Source organism: Ruditapes philippinarum, unplaced genomic scaffold (genome assembly GCF_026571515.1).
Source record: "Ruditapes philippinarum isolate M1 unplaced genomic scaffold, ASM2657151v2 ctg1178_1_1_1_1, whole genome shotgun sequence".
NCBI lineage: Eukaryota > Metazoa > Mollusca > Bivalvia > Venerida > Veneridae > Ruditapes > Ruditapes philippinarum.
The window spans coordinates 132,764-160,686 of record NW_026863056.1 but is presented as its reverse complement, the minus strand read 5'-3'; the positions used below and the strand labels follow the sequence as shown (position 1 = coordinate 160,686).

At 31.2% G+C, this 27,923-nt stretch overlaps 1 protein-coding gene across 1 annotated transcript; it reads right to left on the bottom strand.

Annotated features, from left to right (window-relative positions):
• Window positions 1-3,443: 3,443 nt before the first annotated feature.
• On the bottom strand, window positions 3,444-23,928 carry LOC132721015 (uncharacterized). The gene is made up of 3 exons (XM_060705262.1): window positions 23,817-23,928; window positions 14,454-14,523; window positions 3,444-4,576 (listed from the first exon to the last, which is right to left on the bottom strand). The coding sequence occupies exons 2-3, from the start codon at window positions 14,518-14,520 to the stop codon at window positions 3,444-3,446; spliced, it is 1,200 nt and encodes a 399-aa protein (XP_060561245.1). The 5' UTR covers window positions 14,521-14,523; window positions 23,817-23,928.
• Between the last annotated feature and the right edge of the window lie 3,995 nt (window positions 23,929-27,923).

The window sequence follows — 27,923 nt, the reverse complement described above, 5'->3', positions numbered from 1 at the left end:
GATGTGACGTCGTAAATAACGTTATGTTGCATTATTATTTGACGCGTTTTTCATTTGCATGAAGTATTAGGTTAAATGTCTTTTTAAAACGTTTCTTTACATACAATAAAAAGGAAATTTGTTGAGTTTAGTGAAATATCAAAATATATATCACCTTGTGAATACCAAAAGTTCATATTTCACTCGTGGCTGAGCCACACGTGAAATATACCTTTTGGTGCTCACTCAGTGAAATATATTCCGATCTTACACTGAACTTTACAAATATCCTCTATATAATGTTATAATGTCTTGGTACTAAAATGTGACACATTGTTTAAGTAAAAATTTCTAATTCAACTTTTACATAAATTATCTATGAACATAAACATCTGATAGTATATAAACTTATAAAATATGGCTGTCTGTGTGAAATAGCATATTGGCATCCGAGAACTGGTATGTTTCCCTCAGTTATAGACTTGTATATATCCCTGAGGGGCAACTGAGAACTGACTTATTACTTGTTACTACATAGACAATACAACATAATTTTTAATCAAAACAAGTTATACACCATAGATGTAGATATGATTTCATTGTACCTTAATACATATCAATCCTCAATAGAAATGTACAATTGAAATAAAAATATACATGGCTGTCAGCTGCAAGTGCTTATTGACTCTTCAACTGCCTTTATCGTCTATATATATATACTATATACATGTATATATACCATTACATTGTCTTATATATCCTATAACTGGTATTTATATATACCATTCCATTGTCCTATATCATATAACATTTATATGCATGTATATATCATTCTCTGTATGTTTTTTTAATTTATTTTAATGTATCCATTTATAAATTACAGTTTGTTCAATGATAATAAAAACAACTTCAACCCATATCTCATTTCAAAATAGATTATTATAACCTGTCAGAAAAGTAAATCACCAATCACCATTTTCATTAAATTCACTTATTCATTTATTTATTTACTGATCTATTTATGTATTTATACTTTCTTCAAATCACTGTTATGTCTGTCTTTTTATTACAAACTATCCTCGCCTGATCTTTAAAAATAACCTTTACATTTAGTTAGATTAATATATCTATTATATTTCACTGCATTTCTTTCTTTCCTTAATTTTTCTATAAACACAATTTGAATATAATTGTCTTCAATTCCAATATAATAATAATAAATACTATTGTTAAAATGACCAGAAATCAATATTTTATGAATTGTTTTTCATCATAATGTATTATACTCATTATTTTACTTAACAACAATAAGTTCATTACTTGTCTTAAGCAATTTTTGATACAAATAAATAAAAACAAATTTATTGTGTCTGAGAATGAAAAACAAAACATTTCTTCAAACACTATGTACCTACACGGATACTTGTTTCCATTTTTTGTTGATAATTTGAATGCATGTATCTTCTATTTTAAAATTTCAAATCTTTTTTTTTTAATATAAAAAAAACAACACCCCCCCCCCCCCCAACACATTTATCATCTCTTTTAACGCGGCAATAATTTAGTTTAAACACTATGTTACCTACAAGTATCCTATTTCACTTTTTTGTTGAAAATTTAAACACATATTTATGATCATATTTAACATGAAATAACTGATCCCTATCTTTTGCATACTGTTTAGCATCATTTCCCCTCCCTCCTATAAATCCTTGTGATGTCAAATGTGACATGTCATCATTACATTCCTTACCATCTACTGCTATATAACAGTACTCAACACTCACAACTACGGTATGAGGAATACCAGGAAGACTATCAACAAACTTCTGCCATGATGTCAAACTCATTATGACTTCATCAAGCCTAATGTTCTTTAAACTCTTCATCTCTAAAGGTAACTGTATTATATTGTCAGTTAACCTACACCACCATAACTCAAGCTCACTGAGATTATGTAATAATGGTAATACTGTGACTAATCTCTTTGTTATGTTGGTATGATATAATTGAGATTTATTGTAATAATCTAAATACAATTCAAGTTCTTTTAATTTGTAAGATATTTTAATAATATCAAATATTTTCTCATAATTACTATTGCTCAATGTAGAACATGTAAATATTTCAAGGTTTGTAGTATCAGCAGCTTTTACGCTAACAGCGTACCTCAAATAAAGGTTTTGAAGTTTTTGATGTTTTGATAAATTTACATTATGCTGCTTCTCACACTGACATTTAACTTCATGAAGACGTATTTGTTCAAGATGAATGGTTCTGTTAAGAAAATTACAAAATGTAGTAGTATCATCATGACTCATTGTCATACACCTCATACATATTGCTACAAGATTGATCATACTAGGTAGGTTACTTACAACTGCTTTATACACTGGGTAATACTTGTCATAGTTGGAGACGCCACCGAGAGAATAGTCACTATCAAAAGACAGAGACAAAGATTTTAATGTAAAAGTATTTACTTTAAATGTCTCAGAAACACAATTGTAAATCTCATTAATCTCCTGTTTACTGGTATGACCCCATATTCTATGACTTATTTCAATTTTTTCAAGATGATGAAACATTGATAAATATTTTGTAAATGTAGCATTTCGTGTGTTGATGTGATGTACCTTAATAGACAGAACAGAGTCAGGAACAATTTGATGCTGATCAATACCCAAACAAACAATATCACAATACCGATTAAATATATCAAAGACCAAATCTCCTATATAAAATACAGGATTAATTCCTACACTACCTGTTGCATTGAATTCTTTCATTGAGTCAAACATAAGCTTTTGAATATCAGTTATACAATCATGATCCCTATAAATGTAACTACTTGTTCTCCTGTATTCCTGAACACAATAGTCTTTTGACACAGTACCATATATGTATTTTGAAACATGTGATGCTAATCTAGGTTCTAGACCACATAGCATAATGATAACATTTGACTGCCCAAATATATCATTTACTGTTGAACATTTCTGAAAAATCTTACAAATAAACTTTTCGGCAAATTCAACATTTCCTGTACTATCTGACAAACCAAAGTTTGAATTGAAATTGATAACAATATTTACTGCAGCCAGAAATTCTTGAATTGATTTGTGAATAAAAGAGAGAAATGAGCTTGGTCGTTCTGATACAGATAAACTTGGACATTCATCTTCTGTAATTATTCCAAGTTTCAAGCAATTTTCTCTTACTTCATCTGATATTTCTAGTTCATCAAACATACAAATGTCAAATGTCAAGGATTTATCCTTCGGACAATTAAATAGTGTCTCATAAGCCAACTTTGATACTTCATAAATAAAATGCCTGTTTAATCTTAATTTGGTTTTATCAGCTAAATATTGAGGGAGGTTTACTTTCTGAGTCCCCTGCATGGGTCGAGTACTTGTTCCTGTAGTTTTCATGTCATTCCAGGTGAAGAATAATTCTAACATTCAGGTGTAGATGGTACATCTTGAGGTTTTATCGAGTTTACCATCAAACCATAGACATATCAGATGTTGTAGCATAATTGGTACCTGTTTTAAACTTTCCAGGGACTCTTCCTTTAGCTTTTCCATACAGTCTCTAGCTCTTTTATTAGCATGTCTTCTTACATTTAATTGTGAGACTGTCCTATTTACCATTTCCCTTTCGCATATTAAATCAAACCCTTTCAGATTCAGCGACTGTTCAATCTCCACATCACTTAATCTTAATGTATGAAATTTCCATGGCCGCGAAGTAGTTACTATTGTGTACTCCTTAAAGATACAATGTTCTGGGATATTTTCAGAAGACCATTCATCTAAGCCATCAAGCAAAATCATGACTCTAGAGGATTCCTCTTCAGGAAGTGTGTTTACAATTTTCATTTGATAACGTTTCTGAAGCATTTCATCAATAGTGTCAATGTTTTGATACTGTCTAAGAGGGATGTAAAATACAATATCAAATTTCTTCATCTCTTTTACACCATTGAATTTCAGTTCATAATTTATGTCAAATTCAAAGTCTGTTAAGATACCACCAGAGTCATCATTGTGGGATTCGGAGTGTATTAAGCCATCACTGTTATCCTGAATGTCACCTTCAGGTTTGCTACTGCCATCTTCGTTTCCATTGTCAGCTTCATGTTCCTCACTGTGTGCAAAACACCAACAGTTGGCCAGATATTTACAAAAACTACCTCCATGATTTTCATCTTCGTCATTATCACGTCCACGCTTTTCACTGTCACCTTCAATTTCGTTGACACCTCCATGTTTTTCATTGTCAGCTTCATGTTCCTCACTGTGTGCAAAACACCAACAGTTGACCAGATATTTACAAAAACTAGTTTTTCCTGACCCTGCATCTCCTAAAACATATATAGATTTTTGGGAGACTCCGTCCTTTGTGAAGATTTCTGACATTGTTTTAACCTCAACCTCCTCTGTCTCACCCTTTTCTTCTTTTATTTCCCTCGTTATTTTGGGTCTAATATAAATGTCATTAAAGGTACATTTTTCACTTTTTGGTTGTAAAGGTGTTGTAGAAATTTGCAGCAGGGTTTTGTGATATTGTTCTATCAGCTTCTTCTGCCGTTCTGTAATTTAAATGATAATATGACATCAAAATGTTAAGGACAAATCAATGGGTAAATGATACATAAAATAAGTATAGATCTGGACAGATAATCACAAAAATATATTAAAGAAATGACCACAGTACTGAGGGCCTCCTTGAATTATAAAGATCAATCAGCCAGTCAGCAAATATTTAACAGACTGTGACAGTTTATGACAAGAGACACACACTGCAAAATATCCTGCCAAACAAGGGCAACATTGTCACTAGAAACGCCTGTCACAATAGCTTTTGACAGAGATTTAGGAATTATAAATTCATATACACATAGGAGATATGCTCTTGGAAATATCAAAATATCTTGATATTTTATCATCTCTTTTGACCCTGACCTTGCAAATATTAACCTACATTACGTGTGCCATAATAGTTATCATTTGTGTTACAATCCATTAATAAAAGATTATTAAATTTGGTTCCCGGTCACAAATTTTGACCTCTCTATGGAACCTTGACTTTGATTGCAGGGACATGGTTAGTCTGCTCAATAAGCCTCACAATTGTGAACTTGTTTGCCAAGTAACATTAAAATCCACCGATGAATCTCCTTACAATGGTGAACATTTTTGCCAAGTTACATTAAAATTCCACGATGAATGTAGAAGTTCGGCTCCAAACAAGCGTTTTTAGTGACCTTAACCTTTTTAGTGTCACCTTAACCTTTAACCTTAGACATGGTTCATGCACATGACACTGCTTCTCATATTGGTAAACATTTCTATGAAGTTTCATTATAATTTAACCATGCATCGAGAATATATGGTTTAGGCAAATTTTCGACATTTTATCATCTTAAGTGAACTTGACCTTGCATATCGAGGGCTTAACGCGAAACTAGTGTAAGTGACATTTTTAACAAAAATCACTTTTACTATTATCATGATTAGAACTAACATATCTGTTCCCTGTATAAGTATTTTCTATGATTTCCAACATTAAATTAGATAATCTCATATTATGACAAATGATGTAAGTGAAAATGCTCCATTTTTTTTTAAAATGTGAAACTAGACTAAGTGACACAGGCACATCAGTTTCACATTCAAATTTTCCCCAATCCATTTATGAGCAAAAGGTTAAAGTGATGAAAGTATGCAAAATTGTTTTAAATTATTTAATATTAAAAAAAATTGACACAATATTAGTGATTGTAAGCAAGATAGACCACATTTTATTGAAAACATATGCAGGTTATAAAACATATGTCACTTACACTGTTTTCATATTCACAATTCAAGTTTTCAAAGAGGTTTAAATATAAATTTAGTGTAAGTGTACTCACTAGTTTACATGTAATTACATCACGAGTGTATCAGATATATATTCGCCGGCAGATATATACAGTGTATCAGATATTTATTATCTGGCAGATATTTACAGCGTATCAGATATATATTCGCCGGCAGATATATATGTGTATCAGATATATATTCGCCAGCAGATATATATGTGTATCAGATATATATTAGCCGGAAGATATATACGGTGTATCAGATATATATTATCCGGCAGATATATACAGTGTATCAGATATATATTAACCGGCAGATATATATGTGTATCAGATATATATTCGCCAGCAGATATATATGTGTATCAGATATATATTCGCCGGCAGATATATACAGTGTATCAGATATATATTAACCGGCAGATATATATGTGTATCAGATATATATTCGCCAGCAAATATATATGTGTATCAGATATATATTCGCCGGCAGATATATACAGTGTATCAGATATATATTATCCGGCAGATATATACAGTGTATCAGATATATATTAACCGGCAGATATATACAGTGTATCAGATATATATTCGCCGGCAGATATATATGTGTATCAGATATATATTCGCCGGCAGATATATATGTGTATCAGATATATATTCGCCGGCAGATATATATGTGTATCAGATATATATTCGCCGGCAGATATATATGTGTATCAGATATATATTCGCCGGCAGATATATATGTGTATCAGATATATATTCGCCGGCAGATATATATGTGTATCAGATATATATTAACCGGCAGATATATATGTGTATCAGATATACATTCGCCGGCAGATATATATGTGTATCAGATATATATTCGCCGGCAGATATATATGTGTATCAGATATATATTCGCCGGCAGATATATATGTGTATCAGATATATATTCGCCGGCAGATATATATGTGTATCAGATATATATTCGCCGGCATATATATATGTGTATCAGATATAGATTAGCCGGAAGATATATACGGTGTATCAGATATATATTCGCCGGCAGATATATATGTGTATCAGATATAGATTAGCCGGCAGATATATATGTGTATCAGATATAGATTAGCCGGAAGATATATATGTGTATCAGATATAGATTAGCCGGAAGATATATACGGTGTATCAGATATATATTCGCCGGCAGATATATATGTGTATCAGATATAGATTAGCCGGCAGATATATATGTGTATCAGATATAGATTAGCCGGAAGATATATATGTGTATCAGATATAGATTAGCCGGAAGATATATACGGTGTATCAGATACTTTGTTTATAGTGAAATCGCTTAAAGCGTATCATCGGTTACTGAGGTCCCCACCAACCATTTACCACAGTTAATAAGTTGTTTATAGCTAACTGTGATTTTCACATACCTAACATGCTTTCACACCTTGACAGACTTAAATAGCAGACAAAGATGCAACAATACCGCTCAAGTGTGATACATGTTTATCGAAACCAGTAATCTATAATCTGTGACTTTTTGTAATACAAAGAGTAAATTAAGATAATTTGGGTCCATTATAAAATTGGAATGGCATGATTTACATTTACCTTCTATTTGTATATATTAACTGTGTATTTTTGTTTGTATTTTGTTTTGTTGATTTTCCTAAATAAAGTTCAGTGCATTTATCACGGAGCCGTTAATACAAAGTCACATGAAAAAATAGACAATTAATAAATGTTTATCTTGTTTCATCATTATACCCGTTCCTGAAATAAAATGCTTATGATTTATAATTATGTTGAAAAGGTAGAACTATGTGTATGCATTGTAAAACGGCAAAAGCATGTGATTTTAAAATTGATAAAATATGAAGTTTTAACACCTATATAGTTACAAAGTTCTGAATTTGTAATGATTTTACAATAATTTAATAATAAGAATAAATAACAGTTATAAATATTAAATAGTCGATCAAGTGAGCAGTTCGTTTTATGTTTGCTATATATAAGTTGTTCTATTTCCTTATATTGTTTATAAGAAACCTCAGATATAGTAAACTAAATGTCATGGTCCGAACAAATTCCTTATAACCGAGTTTCACTGTATATGCATGTTCATGAACACACCTTTGCATGGAACAAATTCATGTTCATGGGAATATTTAAATTTTCATATGATTGGACTCTGAACGCAAAATGTTTGCAATACACAATTACAAGTGCTCATTAAGTATCTTAAATAAACTTTTATAACTTTCACTGCAGAATGTTATCTATACAAGCAACAAGACATCGGGGTGATGGAATCTTCAAGAGTGCTGGAAAACAATGTACGGCAAATAGTCTTGCTTCCATGGTTTTTGCAACTGAAAAGTCACCTGCAATTTGGAAAAAAGTGACCTTGACAAAAGCCTAAATGATGGGGATGACTTATATCAATCCCTATGTGTAGACAAGTATCTTCTTGTTAGCGAACTTCCAAAACAGACGTCTCATTTTCAGATGAAAATGTTGAATGCTTTTAGTGGAACTATAAATAGGGAAACAACAGAGGAACCATTTTTCAATTTGTTCGATTCTCTAAAAGTTATGAATGACTTTTGCTTTTTAACAGTTGCCTGCTACACTATGGCTGTTATAAAAACAAATGACAAATTCTATTTGTTCGATCCACACAGCCGAAATGAATGTGGGATGCCTTGTTCTGAAGGGATGGCTGTTTTGACTGGACACTCCTCTCTGGAAAACTTAATATCTTTTATTCGACACCTGTCATCAGTTCTTCTCTCATGCACTGAAGTTTGTTTTGAAATTAATCATGTTACAATACTTAAAGGTAAAGATTCTGACTGCTTTTCAGATTCTTCAGATTCTTCTAGTGATTTTTCAGGTTTTACAACAATGAGTGAAGGTGAATATGCCTGTAATCTTTATTTGATAGAAGAAATGAAAAGTCAACTTTTATCTGAATCAGAATTATCTGATTCAGATGACACAGACAAGTCTGATTCTGAATTTTCTAGTATTAGTGATACTGAAAAAGATGATTTAAATACTGAGCTAGTTAATAATACGGTTGAAGGTTCTAAGTCATATGATGACATAGCCTGTGGGAGTATAAAGGGTGGTGGTCATGATGATAGAGTTGAGGTAGACACAGTTCTAGGAGAAAATGTGGTTGAGAGATGCGAGTCAGATGGTGAATTACTTAGTGTGAGTGTTAAGGGTGGTAGTGATCTTGATAGAATTGAGTTTGATACAATGCTGGGAGAGGATATAGTAGAAAGTTGTAGGTCAGATGGTGAATTAGTTATTGAGAATGTAAATGGTAGTGGTGATGCTGATAGAGTTGAGGTAGATACAGTGCTAGATGAGGATATGGTAGAAAGTTGTAGGTCAGATGGTGAATTAGTTATTGAGAATGTAAATGGTAGTGCTGATAGAGTTGAGGTAGATACAGTGCTAGATGAGGATATGGTAGAAAGTTGTAGGTCAGATGGTGAATTAGTTATTGAGAATGTAAATGGTAGTGGTGATGCTGATAGAGTTGAGGTAGATACAGTGCTAGGTGAGGATATGGTAGACAGTTGTAGGTCAGATAGTGAATTTGTTATTGAGAATGTAAAAGGTAGTGGCGATAGAGTTGAGAATGTAAATGGTAGTGGTGATGCTGATATAGTTGAGGTAGATACAGTGCTAGGCAGTTTATTATAAGTAATACTAATAAATGTGAGAAAAGTAGGGGAAGAAAAAACTGACTTCACGCAGGAAATTTTCCTACAAATATTTTTTTTTCAAATTCAGATTCAAATTCCCCTGTCCGTGTATGCAAACATTTTTTTTTAATACACTTGATATTGGCCAGTCTGTTGTAATGACTGCTCATTCCAAAATACAGATACAGGGGGTGGTAGAGAAAGATTTTAGAGGGAGGTCTGATGGCAGCAGAATTAACTCAGTACCAGACACAAAACTTAATATTGTCAGGGAACATATAAAATCTTTTAAGACAGTTGATTCACATTATTGTCGTAAAAATAGTAAACGCCAATACATTGATTCTTCTTTAAGTCTTAAAAAGATGTATGATCTATACAGTGATTATTGTCACAGTCATAATTTTGAAACTGTCCCTGTTCATATTTATCGTAAAATATTTAATACTGAGTTCAACATCAGTTTTCATAAACCTGTAAATGATCAATGTGATCTTTGCAATTCATTTTCAAATGCAATTGGAGAAACTAAATTGCAGATGGAAGCGAATTACAAAGATCACATTAGAAACAGCAAGCGTGCTCAAGAGAGTAAAGTTTATGACAAAAATAGGGCAATATCAGATAGGGAAATAACTGTAGCATGTTTTGACCTAGAACAGGTTTTACAAACTCCTCACGGAAAATCGTCTGCCTTTTTTTTTCAAAAGGCGACTCAATACTTATAACTTTTCTATATACAACCTGGGTAATAAAGATGGACATTGTTTTATATGGGATGAAACCACAGCTGGTAGAGGTTCATGTGAAATAGCCTCATGTGTCTTTAAATTTATACAAGAAAGAGCTAATCAAGGCTGCAAAAGGTTCATTTTTTATTCAGATAACTGCTCTGCTCAAAACAAAAATAGGTATTACATTACAATGCTATGGTATTGTCTACAAAAATTTAATCTTGAAGCTATAGAACATAAATATCTTGAAAAAGGACATACCTTTAATGAGAATGATAGTATTCATGCTGCAGTTGAAAATGTTACCAGACACTTAAACCTTTACACAACTAGTCAGTGGGCAGGTATTATACAAACAGCTAGACGTAGGCATCCATACAAAGTTCATGAGATGTCCTTGCATGATTTTTCTTTTTTTTAAACTTTTATCCATTCAAGTGTTTGAAAATTTTTGACTTAAATGAAGAAAGGCAAAAGGTATTCATAAGTCAAGTAAGAGTACTTAAAGTTGAGTATAATGAACCAAATAAATACAAGTTTAAATACGATTATGACAGTCCTGTCCTTGAAGTCGTAAGTCTAGTGTCACGTATTAGACGCCATATTGCCAGTGTACCTGACCCTAAAGACTTGAGGCTGGCTAAATTAAGAAATGACTATATAAAGATAAGTGCTGATAAATATAATGACCTTATTACTCTGTGCCTTGATAACATCATTCCTAGAGCAAACCATTTTTTCTATGCTTTTCTGCCACATGAAACTAGTGTTGAACAGCCACAAAAATAATGTGGCTTAAAAATGATACAAGAGTCCTTGAAAAAATCCTTGTATAAGAAACTTATTAAGATAAGTGATTTTTTATAAAGATTGTTAATTTAATATCAATGTGATGCTTACCCATTATGCATTTATGATAGAAATTTTGAGTAGTTACCACGCTTTAGGCCAGTTCATTAGGGGTCAATGTTCAGTTCAAGTTTATATTAAATTGTGCTACTTATTATAGCATTAGATTACATGTATATGCCATAAGTTATAAAAATGTTGTTAATTATTGCATAGTTGTGTGTATTATAGTCATTCTAAAGTAAATCTCTATTATATTTCATGTATATTTTGCATCTGCTAAAAGCAGCTATATCTTGATTTTTATAAGAAGCAAATGCAACTTGTGCAAAGTAGATTTGAAGTTAAGTTTTGTTTGTTAAATTATAGATACTGAATATTGTAATATTTGTTGATGTTGAATTGGTGATGTTACTTCTGAATACTGTATTAACCTCTTAATAAGGAGTAGCTTTGGAACATTTCAATCATACTGGCAGTTTTTGTCCTTGATGTAATTACAATAAACTTGATGAAAATACACTGAAACTTAAAATACTGATTTGTTCTTCATTTAAATTGTTTATAAGTTTCTCATCTTGTGCATAACATAATAGATAGTTATTGGAAATGTGTTAAATCAAAATTATTGGATTTTAATGTATAATGTTAATTTCTGGTAAGTGGCAATTCATACTAGAGGAGTTCTATTTCATGATTCCATCTGATAATTGTAATATAATAGTGACTATTGTTATAATGTTACTGAGCTTTATGTGTTCCCTGTTTTTGTATGGTTATGAAAATGCTTGAACAATAACAAAGTCCATGTGGCATTTCGAGCTGTTGAATAAATCAAGCAGTTATATATTATTTTTGCATTATAATTGTGTGGTTACAGGTATATATGATTTACCTACATGTTATTCGGCATACATATGCATGTATATTACATTTTCTACAATGGTAAACTGTAATTTATTAGAATTGTATCACCTGGGCAATTGCAAATGTGCCAATTGGGCAAATTAGAATTTATCATATGCACAAAAAGTTTCATATCAATTGTGCCACAAATCATAAAGGTCAAACCATGTGTGATTGATGTGTGATTTCAATTGCACCACTGTAATTGCAATTGGTAAAATGAAAATAGCACAAATGATGACGATGGTGCAAAAGTTTACTATTTTGGTGCAGATCAATGGTATGTGACAGCAGTGCATTGAAAATGCCATTTGGCACAAATGATATCACCTGTTATTAAATAATTTACATAGAGGATATTTGTTTGTTTTGCATATAAGATTGAAATATAATTTCATTGAGTGACTACCAGATGCAATACGAGTGGCGTAGCCACGAGTGAAAATATAATAGCTGCTGTTCACGAATGAAATATATTTCAATCTTATATGTAAAACAAATAAATTTTCTTTTTATTTCTTGCTTTTTAAGTGATTTTAAGTATTTTTTACTTATTTTGCCGCGTAACGTCACGCATTCTCCTTTGTGACGTCATCACTTCATGACGTCACATCATGAATATTTTAAAATATAGGTCTGTTCAATTTCTCTAATTTTGTTTCATTTTTAACATGATGTATGATGACATCGACTTTCTTTTCCTAAAGAAGCAAAATTTACGCATATCGGCATTTATTTCTGCCTGTTATTTCATTTAGTTATGATTTTCTTTTCATCCGCATTCAGATATAGTCCGGCTACAGTGAAAATTATATTTTATAAATTTCACTAGTGGTTTATCAGAATATAATCATCTGATATATTACAATAAAACACTGGAAAGCATGAAATAAAGTAAATTAACATTGTAAATAGTAACATAATATTGACTCCTGTGTGTGAAATTTTTATGATAAGTTAATTAAGCAAACAATTGTATCTGTAATGATGAATTTCTCAAATTACCTGAGCGAGGTGACCAGGTATTCTTCATAAAAAAGTAGTGAAGACATTAGTCATCATGTCCAGATGCATTAATTTGCTTTTGTTTTTACATTAGTGAATGAAAGTATTGTATGATTTACTTAAAGATAAATTGCATACTTAATTTGCCAAAATTATGAATTCTAGTTAAAGTTTAATTGAAATAAAACATTTAAAATAACATTGTTTTTCATTCTTTCCAATGTTTGCAATTGGCTTGACACTGTTTAAGGCCTTTTTAACTTTTAAAAAAACTTAAGTGATTATTATACCAAAGTAACATGACAATCTGAAACCAAATTGTGGTTCGAATTGCTTTCTAAACCAATATTCCCCTATATCAGTGATAAACTGTGAGTGATACAGATTTTATTTCACTAATAAATTTCATTGAATAAAATTAAACACCAGACTTAATTCTTTCAATTATTCCCCTTAGATAACTTTTGGAACTTTTTGAGCTGATCCTACCACTATGTAAGTGACAATGACAGACTTTTAAATGTCTGCATTTATAAATGTGAAAACAATGTAACTGACATTTTACAAAAAGATGGATATTATAAAAAAAACAACAGCTCTTTAGAACCAAAACAACATTAATTGGGGTATAAATAGTTGAAAAAATAATCAAGAATAACTGCACTTACACACTTTTCACATTTAATTTTTTTAAACATTTTTAAAAGTTTTTTACCCTGAAACTGTTCTAAGTGACGTTCATTGTAATATTTTTTTCTGTAATGAGTGAATCTGAAGATCAAAACAAAGATGTAGGGAAAAAAGTTGATTTGCACATATAATTGTAGTATTTAGTTAAAATATACAGTAATGATAAATTTAAACAGTTATTTCCTTCTCCTGCAAAATGTTTGAAAATGCACTTACACTAGTTTCGCTTTCAGCCCTCGATATATTAATAACCTTAATTACATGTACATTACAACAGTTATGATAATGATGACCATTTGTGTTTCAATCCCTCAATAAATGATGACTAAATGGTTTAACTACTCATGTTCATATTCTTATCTGAACTTTGACCCCTATGTATGACCTTGACCGCTGCCCCTGTAATATCAACCTAGTCTTTTAATAAGCTTGTTATACACTTAGTTTGATTACAATAGCGCAATCCTAACATTAGTTAATGTCTGGTCAAACATTTTTCTATTTAAAGTAATGGTGACCTTGACCTCGACACCAGGGGGTCGGTCGAACTTACAAGCTGACTCCTATATATAAGCCACCCACCCCCCCCCCTTCTGAAACTTCGTTTTTGGGGGTATACTAATGTAACAATGACGTTTTTAAATTGCCAAATGTCATACACTGGAGTGTACACTATCAACTAAAATATTTACTCACCTAACTTAGCTTGCTCATAATCTGCCTGACTTTGACCTGTGGAAGTTTCTTTCTTATTTGTTGCCATCTCCTGCAGAAAAACATATCTTCTTTACTCCAATAAAGACTTTTATTACAGAAGAGGGCCATAATGGCCCTGAAATCGCTCATCTGTATATAGGCGCCCTGGGGCGGGGCCAATTTTAACCCAGGGGCTTTTATTTGAACAAACGTGGTAGACACATATTAGAAGATGTTTCATGATAAATATATAAGCTCTAGTTCTTTGGGTTTTTTAAATGAATTTATATTCTACTCACTTAAGTAAAACAAAATTCAATTGATGAGTTTTGTTTAAAAACCCTCACAATATAATAAACTCTACAGTCTTTGATTTCTTGGGTTTAACAACCAAAGGACATTACCGAAATATATCAATGTTCAGTAGAAAACCCTATATTTCTTTAAACAATTTTGTCTTGTTTATGCATTTGTTTTAGGTTAAAGTATGTTTTTGTAAGCGAAAAGGATATATTTAAACTGTGCTGTTTTTTATAAAATGTAAGAAACATTTCCAATTGCAAAATAACAACACTTTTGTCTGTTCATCTCATAGCGATACTAAAATTAAATATAAAAATTATGAAATCTTTGCAGCGATGTTGTGTTCTTGTTTAAAAGTATATATGTTCGATATCCTCTAGTATCATACTTTGCTCAAAGTTATATATTAAGTCAAACCTTTGTTTAAATGAACGAAATGTGATTGTATGTATTTTTCATTACAAATTCAATGAGTTTAGCATTTGAACAGTTTAGAATATTTTTTATAGTAAAACATAGATAATGTATATTTTACTGTAATAGTTTCAATTTTATTTTTTTTATTCTACCATTTCGAAGCGGGTGCACCCTATAACTACGCATGAATATCTTTCACAAATCAACAGCGCATGCGTATCTATCAAACAGTAAAGGCGCATGCGTATCTAATACAAAAAAACACACACACAAAAACACACACAAAAATTAGTCACCTGTAAACAGGGAGTTCTAAACTACAGACCAGCAATGCAGTCATTTTCTGTTCATTTCCGTTCTTAACTACGTTTGTTTAAGCTGTTCATTATAACATGAATCTAAAATATATCTTAACTGGGTCTGTTTACTCGGAAATAATGCGTAAAAAGCCTTTTTTAACGAATACTTTCATCGCCTTGTCATATATTAATTATGTGCCAACTTTCATAGAAGTTATTTTTCTTCAAGGTCAAGATAGGTACAATGATATAGTATTTGTTGGATACACTTTTGGGAAATTTCCGCATATTTCTTTTGGCCAAAGGCCTTAAAAATAGTATGACATCTTTTAAAGTTACAAAGGAGAACTGAAATAAAGTTGAATATTAATTCATGAAATTACAAGAAAAATCTGCGAATTGTTTGGGCCATTCTAAGAAAAGTTAAATACTTTCCAGAATTGAACTCTAGTGTTTTAAGTTCTTTCACTTACTAGTGTTTTTTCCCCGGATATTTAAGTTTATCTCTCACAAATAATTTACATTGATTTTTATGTATCTGTTATAATTGTGTCATAACTTTTTTCAAAACAACAGACATTTAAATACAATAAATTATTGCAGCGATGTATTTATCTTGTTTAAAAATTAAAAATTTGTTGTTTTTCCAATAAACTCATAATTTTCTTCAAGGTCATATGAGTCAAATGATTTAAATAGTATGTTTTAATACGAAATTGTTAATTGGTTTAGCATATATGAACTTAAACTGAATTGTTTACACTAAAATACAATAAATAAATGTACCTTTTTATGGTAACTTTCTGTATAAAATAGATAAATACAGAATCCCTAAAGAAAGCCCAACACGACAAAATTGAAAATGTTGCAGGCTCGGTTTGATTGAGCCTGTTCATGGACGGTACTGGAAAGTGCAAGTTACCGTCCATGCCCCCTAGCACCGGCTTAAGCAGAATTCAACATTTAAACATGAAATAGTAAAATTTTGAATTTAGAAACATCCGCAGATGTGTTCATACGGCGGTTATCATGGAACCTTCAATGTGACACTTCCGTGCCATTCCATGAAAAGCGGCGTATGGTCCCCAATTAATAAAAAGCGTGTGCCCTAAACGAGAAAACAATGGGCGGAACTAAATAAAATGGAATTTTGAAAGGGGATCAGAGGTTATGAAGCCTGCATATCACAGATAAGACGTCAAAAGACAAATTTAAAAAGCAGGCAACATATCCTAAGGGTGATTCAACATTATTCAAGTAGGAATATTTGAACCACCCAACTAGAAAATGCCGAAAAGTTGAAACTAAAAATACCACAAGCACAACAATAATGTCCCTTGTTATCCAATCCAGGACTTAATTCCGGCATTTCGGAGCGGACACTCAATGAAACTTTCATTAACTTATCTGCGTATGTGTCAGTAATCAAAAGCGCATGCGTATCTTTCCCATAAATGATTCGTTATTTTGACATGTTTTTTAATGTGTCCAAGTCAAGATAAAAATATACATTGAATTGTCCCCTTCTCTTTTTACATTTTTTAATTCTATAATAAATGATTTAAAAACAAACACAACAAAAAGAAAGTGTTGGAAACATGTATGCAAAAAGACAACTTACACTTCATTTTGTACTCGACTTTTAAATGATAAAATAAATACAGTTATTGTTACAGTAATCTCGGCGTTGCCGTCTACAAAAGTGTACCTTGTTCATAACTTTTAAGTTCGTAGTGTATTTTCTTCATACTTGGCCACAACAACCCTTTGGACAAGACATTTAAGGATACCAGACTTACATTGAACTTTAGTTATAAATGACCTTGACCGTTATTTAATTTTCCATTCTTTTTTGCTGTTACTGGCTAGAACTTTACTTTAAACTGATGAATTGACTTAAAATTCTAACAATACATTATTTAGGATAAAACGTAAATGAACATTTAACTCAAATTGACTTTGACTGTTTTATGACCTTGACATTTTATTGCTCTAATTGCAAGCAACTTGGTAATTGATAATTATATTTAGTAATAACAAAAATGAATTATCTTCATACTATGTCAAAACAACATTTTGTACGAGAACTTATAAAAGGTTGAACTGACCTTATCTTTGGGCTTTTAAATGACCTTGCCCGTCAGTGTCAAATTATTGAATTCTTGGTTTAGTTGTCATAATTGTTTTATTTATGTACGGATTTGATTCATACGTGGATAAAACAACACTTTTTACCAAACAGACATATGAAATAATTTAGATATGTCCTTGACCGCTAAATGACCTAAACCGTCAAATGATTGAATTTTGATTATATTTTTTCAAAGTTTGAAATTGATAAATTGAAAGGATTCATATCTGGACAAAACAACAAGTGTGTCTAGAGAGACATTTTAAAATTAAAAAAAAGACAAAAACGAAAAACATTTTTATTTTATTTTTATTTTTAAAAAATTGCTTATACTGTTAATTTGTTTTTATAACAGTAAATAGCAGTTCACATTTCTTGTTAACAGTACATTACAGTTTATTGTTCTTTATTACAGTATTTTATAACGCTTAAACATAGAACAACGGGAATAAGTTGACTCTCATATCGTGCAATGTGAAAAGCCAGTTAAAAAAATACAAGTATCAACTTGATCAGAAAGTACTCAAAATTATAACAAAAATCTAATCGATTTTACTGTCATTTCATAACATTCCTCTTATCTTTGAAAATATTTATTTGTTTAAACTCCCCTTAGATACCAACAATTATCTATTGGAAATTGTGATTTTTAATCTCCATTGACGTATAGGCATTTTTTACCTCCAATATAAATGGAATTCATCGGGTTTGATCAACATATGCGTTGTTTAAATCATACTGGGTCATGCAGATTAAAAAAAACAATGTCACTAAATATTTGTGTTGATAATGGGAAGTTATTGAAATCGTTTTAGCTACAGAAAAAAACAGTCTAGTATGCTTTTAACATGGTTATTGACACTGAAAACCTTTACTTGTAAGATCTCTTTGCATGGTCTTAACATAGAAATGGGACATCAGTTAACAAAATAATTATTTAAAACATGTGAAAACAGTTTATTTCCCTCTCTATATGAGCTTTCTCTGCTATGAATTAAATTATATGAGTACAATGTTCCTTTTTATTGTAAGATACTGACATTTTTTAAGGCATCTTTGTTAACGAATTTGTTACCTACAAGTATAATAAATAATACTTGGAAATCAATTTCAAAGACATAATATAAATCAAGAGGCGTATCGCTGTCAATATGTTATATACATATAGATAAAGTACTGTTTAGTGGTAATATCTTCGCTTTTCAAACAAACTAACATTAAAAAGCATATTTATCTCTTGACCAAACATCAGAAGACTTAGTGAACATTTTGTTGAAGCTTGTTCAGAGGAGTGTCACACCATGAGTATGTAAAATATATAATCGTCCAAAATATTCTGGTTTTCATGTCAAACATTTAAAAGCATACGTTCAACGTACATTTATCACTATTTGTACATCACTTTTAGGACAAGTTGTAGTCCTATTTATTCCCAATAACCTTCAAACTACAGTAACGATATAAGCAGTACATTGCCTCCCTTGATGTGGATTTGTTATGGACAACCAAAACTACACCTATCTTATGTAACCAATTAAAAGTATTAGCAACTGTTAAAGCAAGTATATCAGATAGGCCAATGGCTTCTTTCAATCTGTGTAAAATAATCGCAGACAAGCATTATATATTCTTTTTCATGATCAGAAATCAGGGAATGGCCACTCAAAGCAAATGACATGAACTCTAAGCGTGCATGCAATGTGTTGCAAAGGAGAACGACCGATACCAGATGCTCGTATACCATTTGCGTAAAGAGCACAAGTTTCGTACAGAATCTCACATATTCCTGATAAAGCGGGCCGTTCTCGCTGCGACGCTTGTCACATTTTTAAGATTCCATTTATAATAGAAAGCATTTTACTTCAATCAATCGAATAAAACTATGTCCCCAGCCCCAAAAAATTGTGGGAGGGGGGGGGGGGGCTATTCTAATCTCACTAGCTACATCGTCATTGCATTATGCATAGTATCAGATTGAGACTAAGGTCCTAGAAAATCCAGCCCGAAATCATATATATATATATATATATATATATTGTCAAGCTTGTAATATGTGAGACATAGACGCGTACCCTATTTGCATTTGAGATTGGCGCAAATTACTAGCATTGACAAAACCTGACATTAGTCACACCGGAATTGAGATCAGAGTACATATCAGAAGTATCTCTATAAATATGAAACCTTTGAATCGACATTCCTTGCATCAACCGATTTGAGTCCATAAATGCATGGGAGGTATTAAACCAAACAATACAAGTAGACTATATGGCAGCTCGAGTGCCATAACCTACAGTAGCATTATGAACATTATATGCCATAATATTTGTTGAATTAAAATATACAAAGTAACTGACAGTAGGAATACTGTATTTCTGCCAACCATTTATATCAAAAATCTTCAAAATAATATGTGTTAAAATGAAATGCGAATGTTAATAATTTAACTTATTATAAGGCCTTATTTACATTTATAATTTAATGGTTTCGTATAGTAAACTCCAAATGACAGAGAACAAAGCGATACTATCTCCAAAGACATACACACCCATATTGCAATACGGGGCTACAACCGAGGCGACATGTGTCAAAGCTATTACAACATGGCTTCGCGAGTTTCTTTCCATTTTTAATGCTACTTTCTATGAAGGGCTGAAGCTTGCACCCACTTTGTTTTCTTTATTCTGGACTTTAATAGTATAAATAAACCAAACACCAAGCTTCTTGATAATATTTGTTTAATAAATGTTTTGAACAAGAGATAATATACTTTATTTAAATGCATCAACTTATGAAACTATGTAAATATTCAATTCTTACAACATTGTTTTTTTCTTATACAAGTTATGACCAGATTTATATCAAAGATCTTTATTTGTTTAATAAATTATATTAGACGAATGATTTCAAGAATGTTACCTAGGCGTCAGAAATAGTACCATTAGCGTAAATAAAACGAAAGGGAAACAACCTGGTCTACTACACAATCTTTATATTTTAACCCTATGATTATGACAGAAATTTATCCAAAGACCATTCCTAAATTTTCATAAAAATACACTTGATATTTCAGGAGATATGAAGGTCATAGGTGTTTTTCTTTTTTAGCTTTGGCAGACATCTTATTCAGGGAACTAATACAATTTAAGGAACTTAAATAATAAAACCCCCTATGATCATTTCAACAGAATAGCATCAAATTTTCCACATAATTAAAATGAAGATCTCATTTAAAGGTTATCCTATTTTGAAAAAAAAAAACAACGCCAGGGCTGTTGATAACAAAATGTCATATTACCGTTACATTTTGTTTCTATTTTTAGGTCTGGGAGTCATTGCATTCTATTTATGATTTTTAAAAAGATAACGAGCTTTAAGTGGCTTCGTGGCCAACGTGTTGTTGTTATGACACTTAAATAAACACTTATCCAAGGTTTGAATTCCGACATTTTAATCAAAACAAGATAAAATCTACAACTTCAGCGCATTCGTATCAATCTTCAAAATTTCAAGTTGTCATGATATGACCTCGAGCGCAAAATTGGTCCTTTCCTAATCTTAAACTTTAAATTTTAAGATTTTACCTGGCTGTAACTCATTGTTTACACTCTGAGCACTGATAGAATATTGATAAAAGATTAATTAAATTGAAAAGAGGATATATCAAAGACTTGTTATGATAACCGATCAAAGGACTTTGCCAGGAATGAAATTGAATTCAACGATTTAAGAAACTTAAGATTTAGCATGTCATGTAAGACATAATATTAGAATTTTACAATTCAGTGAAAAGCAAATAATTCATGACACAATTTAATTGTAGAATATGTAGAACTTAGAGCGTATACTATGTAGGAATGTTGTCAATAATCCTTTAAATTGTCATGCAGTTAAATTTGAAAAAAGTGCTAATCAATTTTAAACTTCCAGAAACATGTATTAAAATTTCTTATGAAGAATTGACTCAACTGTTGATTTGATATTGTTTTTATTGATAAATTATATGTTCTACTGTCACTTTACATAATTGTACTGTAAAAGATTAGTAGAAACGTACTTTACATGAAGAAAACCGTTGACTATGATTAAGAAACGAATGTATTTAAATGCCATTCATATTGACACACATTTTAAAGCATACAGATAACCATCTGGTCTTGGACGTCGCAACAAATTTACCTTGTATAAGTAAAAAAGTTATAGTCAATAATAGGAAGTGTATAATACTCGAAACTCTCCGTACCGCTGACTAACAAAAGTAACGTTTTGGTAGCGAAGAATTTACGTAAGCTTTTGAAAGATACAAAATGTATACACATTAGCTTGTGTTATTCATAATTATGAATATCATTGCATAAGCTTTTTGAAAATGTCACTTTAATATCATGTGAACAATATAAAGTATGCTATTTTTCTAGCATTATGATATTTTTTGTAAGGGACCACTGATTAAGTGACCACAAAATTTTATGATTATGCATTGATAAATTTTCGCGACTGCTTATTAGACAAATTTATAACATTTCTACGCAGTTAATCCGTAAATCTCTTTTTAAAATATCAACACGCCATCAATAAAATGTAATAAACATGTTCGTTATGATCGCCTAGCTGATTAAAATTGAATGCAAAACTTTACTCTGTCCAAGGCCAGTTGCGTTCTGTTTTAAGCCATTGTTTCTTTGGCATATCAATATTGAGAGGAATTAACTTATACACATATATTAGTTCCGGTCGTCGCCTTATAGCCACAACACAAACACTGTTTAGCATTTGTTATTCGTAGAATCTCAATGGAAATCCTAATATCATATTACTATCATATCACATACCTACTTAAGTCAAACAACATTCAATTTATGAGTTTTGTTTAAAAACCCTCACAATATTATAAACTGTAAAATTTTCGATTTCTTGGGTTTAACAACCAATGGACATTACTAAAATATATGAATGTTCAGTAAAAAAATCTCTATAACTCTTTACCAACTTTGTCTAGTTTATACTTTTGATTTAGGTTAAAGTATGCATTTTCAAGAGAAAAAGATAAATTTAAAACTGTACTGTTTTTAATAAATTGGTAGACACATAAATAATAGTTTCCTATTGCAAAATAACAACAATTTTGTCTGAACATCTGCAAGCGATACTAAAATTAAATATATAAATTATCAAATTATTGCAGCGATGCTGTGTTCATGTTGAAAAGTATATCTGTTCTATATACTTTGGTTTCACACTTTGCTCAAAGTCATATTAAGAAAAACCTTTGTTTCGATGAGCGAAATGTGATGCAAATATTCTATTTAAATATTCAATGAGTTAAGCATTTGAGTAGTTTAGAATAAATGTTTTCCAGTGAAACATAAATAATGTACATTTTACTGTAATATTTTCAATTTGTCATTATATTTTATTCAGGACAAAATTCCACCATTTCAAAGCGGGTGCACCATATTACTACGTATGACTATCTTTCACAAATCAACAGCGCATGCGCATCTATCAAACAGTAAAAGCGCATGTGTATCTGTGCCAAGATATAAACACACTATTCCACTATAGCCTTTTATAAGACATCTCTAAAAATTACAATAGAGAACTGAATTTAAGTTGAATATTAATTCATTAAATTACAAGATAAATCTGCGAATTGTTTGGGCCATTCTAAGATAAGTTAAATATTTTCCTGAATTGAACTCAAGTGTTTTAAGTTCTTTCACTTACTAGTGTTTTTTCCCCGGATATTTAAGTTTATCTCTCACAAATTATTTACATTGCTTTTTATATCTCTGTCATTATAACGTTATATTTTTTCTCAAAACAACATATTTACCTCGGCCAAGTATCTTTTTTACAGGAAGTAAAACTGATTTGCAACCGCCTTTGTCCGGAAAATATGTACAGTTCTAACATAAAATGTTGACTACTGACTTAGTCAAAACACTTTCTTCTGCATTATAATAACGCTTTTGTCTGCATTTCTAAAAACGATCCTGACATTTAAATATAAATAAATTATTGCAGCCCTATATTGTTCTCGTTAAAAGTATTTCTTGCCAATATACTCTGGTATCAGTATCATATGTTTGACAATGGCATATAAGTCAAATGATTTAATATGTTTTAATTTAAAATGCTAAATTTGTTTAACATAAATAAAATCTAACATAATTGTCTTACATTAAAACAAATAATGTACTTTTACTGTACCTTTCTATAATAATCTTTATTACATGTTATTCAACCCAGGACTAAACTCCGCCATTTCGAAACGGGCGCTCCATAGAAATGCGTATGAACAAATTTCAATAACTTATCAACGGCGCATGCCTATCTATTACAAGTTAAAAGCGCATGCGTATCTGTCCCGCTTAATTGGTCATGATATAAACACCTGTTTAAGACTTGTCCCTCTTCGCCATATATGTTTTTATTTTTTTTTATTTTACAATCAAAATATTTAAAAAAAAACACACAATAACAAAACAATTATTGGTCACATGTTTGCACGGAAACAATTAACACTTTATTTTTGTCCTGTAATATACGTTTCGGATGAGGTTTGTTCACAGTTTACCATTAATTGTTCCTTATATCAGAATATCAATTATCTGTTTAACAGTATATAAAAGCTGACTGTTCCTTATATAACAGTTCGCTATTCTTGATAACAGTATAATACTTTTAACTGTTCTTTATTACATTATATTATAAAGTTGTAATATAGAAATATCGAAATAAGTTTACATGGACTGTTTACTAGGTCTTTAAAGTAAAATCGAGCTTTGTTTAAAACCATTTTAAAAATACAAGTAACTACCTGATCTGAAAGTACACAGAATATTAAAAAAGCAAATCGATGTAACGGTCATATAATTACATTTTTCTTATCTTAATAATCGTCCACTCATTGAAAAGCTTGATTTGTTTAAACTCACCCTAGATACCAAACATTTTATCTATTAAAAATGTCATATTCAATCTCCTTTTGGTTTATAGACCTTTTCCATCTCAGGTATAAATGGCATTCCTGAAGTTTGATAAATATATGATAAATCTATCATGCTTGCACCTTAACAAAATCACCTTAATGTCAACATATCATTGTAGCTTAATACCTGTGTGGATTAAAGGAAGTTAAATCTAAAAATTTTAGCTACAGAACGACAGGCTATGCTTTTAACATAGTTATAAGCACTGAAAAACTACTTTTCAGCTCTCTTTGCACGATCATAACATAGAAAGGAGTATCAATAACTGAAATAATTATTCAAAACATATAAAAACAGTTTATTTCCCTTTCTATTTGTTTTTTTTTTCTACCTACGAATTTACCAATACAATATTCCAGTTGTTTTTTTTTTAAATAAACCGCGACAGCAATCGATTTCTAGTATTTCCATAGACAGTATTATATTAAGATAAATATCATTTTTTAAGGCATATATGAAACTTTATTTGAAAAGTGTGTTGGACACACTATGACGGACAGTTCTTTAAAACCTTAGGACTGAATTGCCCTAATGTTAGTCTCCTGTCTTGCTTCGTCGGACCCTTGTAGGTGATTTTCTTGTTGCTCTATCTTCAATTAAGGCATCGAGTGCTTTGGTAATGGTCATTAGGCTATACCTATTTGAACATATCTACACGATCATTTATGTGTTTAATTTAGTTAGTCAAATGTAGCTATAACCATTGTTAGATTTTCACTTGGCGGGGATTAATATTATTTACACATTTTGTCATATATCACATGTCTGTATTGTTACTTGTTTTGAAAAATAGTTTCATGTCTTGTGATGTCTGCCTTGTTAAATTGTCGTCGGCCGTGTTTTCTCAACCCCTGCACTTTTTCTGTTTTTTTTCTCCCCCTTTTAACCTAATTGCCCTTATGATAGGCCCGTTTTTTCACACATAACTTGTCCCTCTCCTCCTTTCGACGCCCATGTGTCTGCTTACGGTTTTGGTTTTAAGCATTCTGGGTGCCCTGCTATGGTGGCTTGGGTGTGTCAGGGGCTGTGTCCTGTGGACGATGCCTTTGCTTTGTTGATCTTTATACTCATCTCTTTTTTTATTAGATGATATAATTTTGGAGCCTAAACTTACAGTTAGCGGTGGGAGGATTGCAGTGCCATACAAAATCTCCTACTTGAAATTCCCTAATTTTCTATTTTGAGTCATGGTTTTCTTTTGTCGTTTTGCAAAACCTAGCCAATTCCGATCTTCTACTTCAAAAGAAGTTATAGAGGCATTATAAAATCATTCAACATAATAAATTGTACATTTGTACATAAATTTTCAGTTTCTTGAGTTGGACCAATATATCATTTATAGCAATATTTATCTTAGTACCAAACATGAGAAGCTTTGGTGTATATTTTGTTCAGAAGCATGTTTTCATGAGGGGTACACATGAGAAAGTCAGCGAGTTAATCGTCCAAAACATTCTGGTTTTCATGGCAAAAAAATGAAAGCATACGAATGTTTCACGTTCCATAATGTTTTATGAATATATATATCACTATTCGACTGATAAGAGCGAATTTTAGTGTAATTTAAAAAAGAAAATAGCAAAGAGATAAGATGTAAAGTATATTCCTTGATTGGTGTGATTTTTTTTCTTGGCAACCAAAATCGATATATTACTACTGTAACCAAAGTTTCAGCGTCAGTTTAAGCAGATATATCAGATAAGCTAAAGACTTCTTTCTATTCTTTTCCATAATCAGTAAACAACTTCTACACAAATAACTTGACTCAACGCGTGCAGGCAATTTGTTGCAAAGGAGAACGACGGATACCAAATGCTCGTTTACCTTATGTGTAAAAACAAAAGTTTCGTACAAAATCTGACATGTTCCTGATAAAGCGAGCCATTCTTTTCCGATCGTCTCAAGCCAACTAATACCCGAGTAGCAAATTCATAATCAGTGATTGAGTCACTGTCTTTAAATTGACTTTGTGTAAGTAATTGTAAGATCTGTATCGGGGAACTGTTCTGTAAACCTATGATTTAGCTCCGAATTGGAAATGTCACATTTTTTAAGATTCCATTTTTATAGTGAGCAATTTTGTCAAACATTCGGATTAAACCATGTTCTCAGCCCAGACAATAATTTTATTGGGGTTATTCTGATCTCAGTAGCTGCATCACCAATGTTTTATGTATAGTATCAGCTTGAAACTAAGGTCACAGAAAAGCTGGTCGAAAATCATTTCTATTTTGTAAACCTTGTAATATGTGAGATATAGACCCGTACCCTGTAAGCATTTCAAATTGACACAACTCCCTTGTATTGCAAAAACCCGGCATTGGTTACACACCCGAATTGAGATCAGGGTATATATCAAATGTTTTTGTATAAATATTTGAGTCCAATAATGCAAGGAAGGTATTAAACCCAACATTAAAAGTAGATTGTATGGGAGCTCGAGTACCAACACTTACGGTAGCATAATGAAAACTATTTGTCATTATAATTGGTAAAGAATATAATATACAAAAGAACTGACAGTAGGAGTACTGTATTTCTGCACAGCATTCATTTCATAATACTTCAAAATAATATGTGTATCAAATGAAATGTGAATGCAAATAATTTAACTTAATATTAAGCCTACTTAACATTAATTGTTTCGTACAGCAAACTCCAAAAAGAAAGAGAACAAAGCGATGCTATCTCCAAAGACATGCACACTCAGGGACGCCAAAATGTAGCAATAGGGGCTTCACCCGAAGCGACAGGTTGCAAAGCTATTACAACATTGATTCGCGAAGTTCTTTCCATTTTAAATGCTACTTATTTATTTAGAGCTGAAGGTTGGACCCACTTCGTTCTCCCAGTATTCTGGACATTACCATAACGAATAAACGAAATACCGACTTTCTTGATCCGTTTTGTTTAATAACAGTTTAATAACAGTAATAACAAGTGATAATATACTTTATTTAAATGCCTCAGCTTAAAAAAACTATGTAAATATAAAATTTTAGCGATTATTATAATTCTTTCTTTCTTAGACAAAATCGTGTTCGCCGAGATATTAAAAGATTATAGCTTAGGTGTCAGAAATATGAACATTAGCATATTTAAAACGAAAGGGAAACAACCTTGTCTACTACACAATCTTTATATTTTAACCCTATAATAAATTTGAATGTTTGTTATATTAACTTATATACCTTTTTTGTTGTTAATAACAATTGTTATCGGACACGATATCGAGAGGTAGAAGATTAATTTACAACAACAACAACAACAACTGACATTAGCGCCGAAGATTGGCGTTTTTGTCATTATATAAATAACACATTGA

Coding starts and splice junctions, on each gene's coding strand:
- LOC132721015 (XM_060705262.1), bottom strand. CDS start 14,520: ATGGCAACAAATAAGAAAGAAACTTCCACAGGTCAAAGTCAGGCAGAT. Junction 4,577..14,453: donor TTATGAGCAAGCTAAGTTAG/GTGAGTAAATAT, acceptor TTTAAATTACAG/AACGGCAGAAGAAGCTGATA.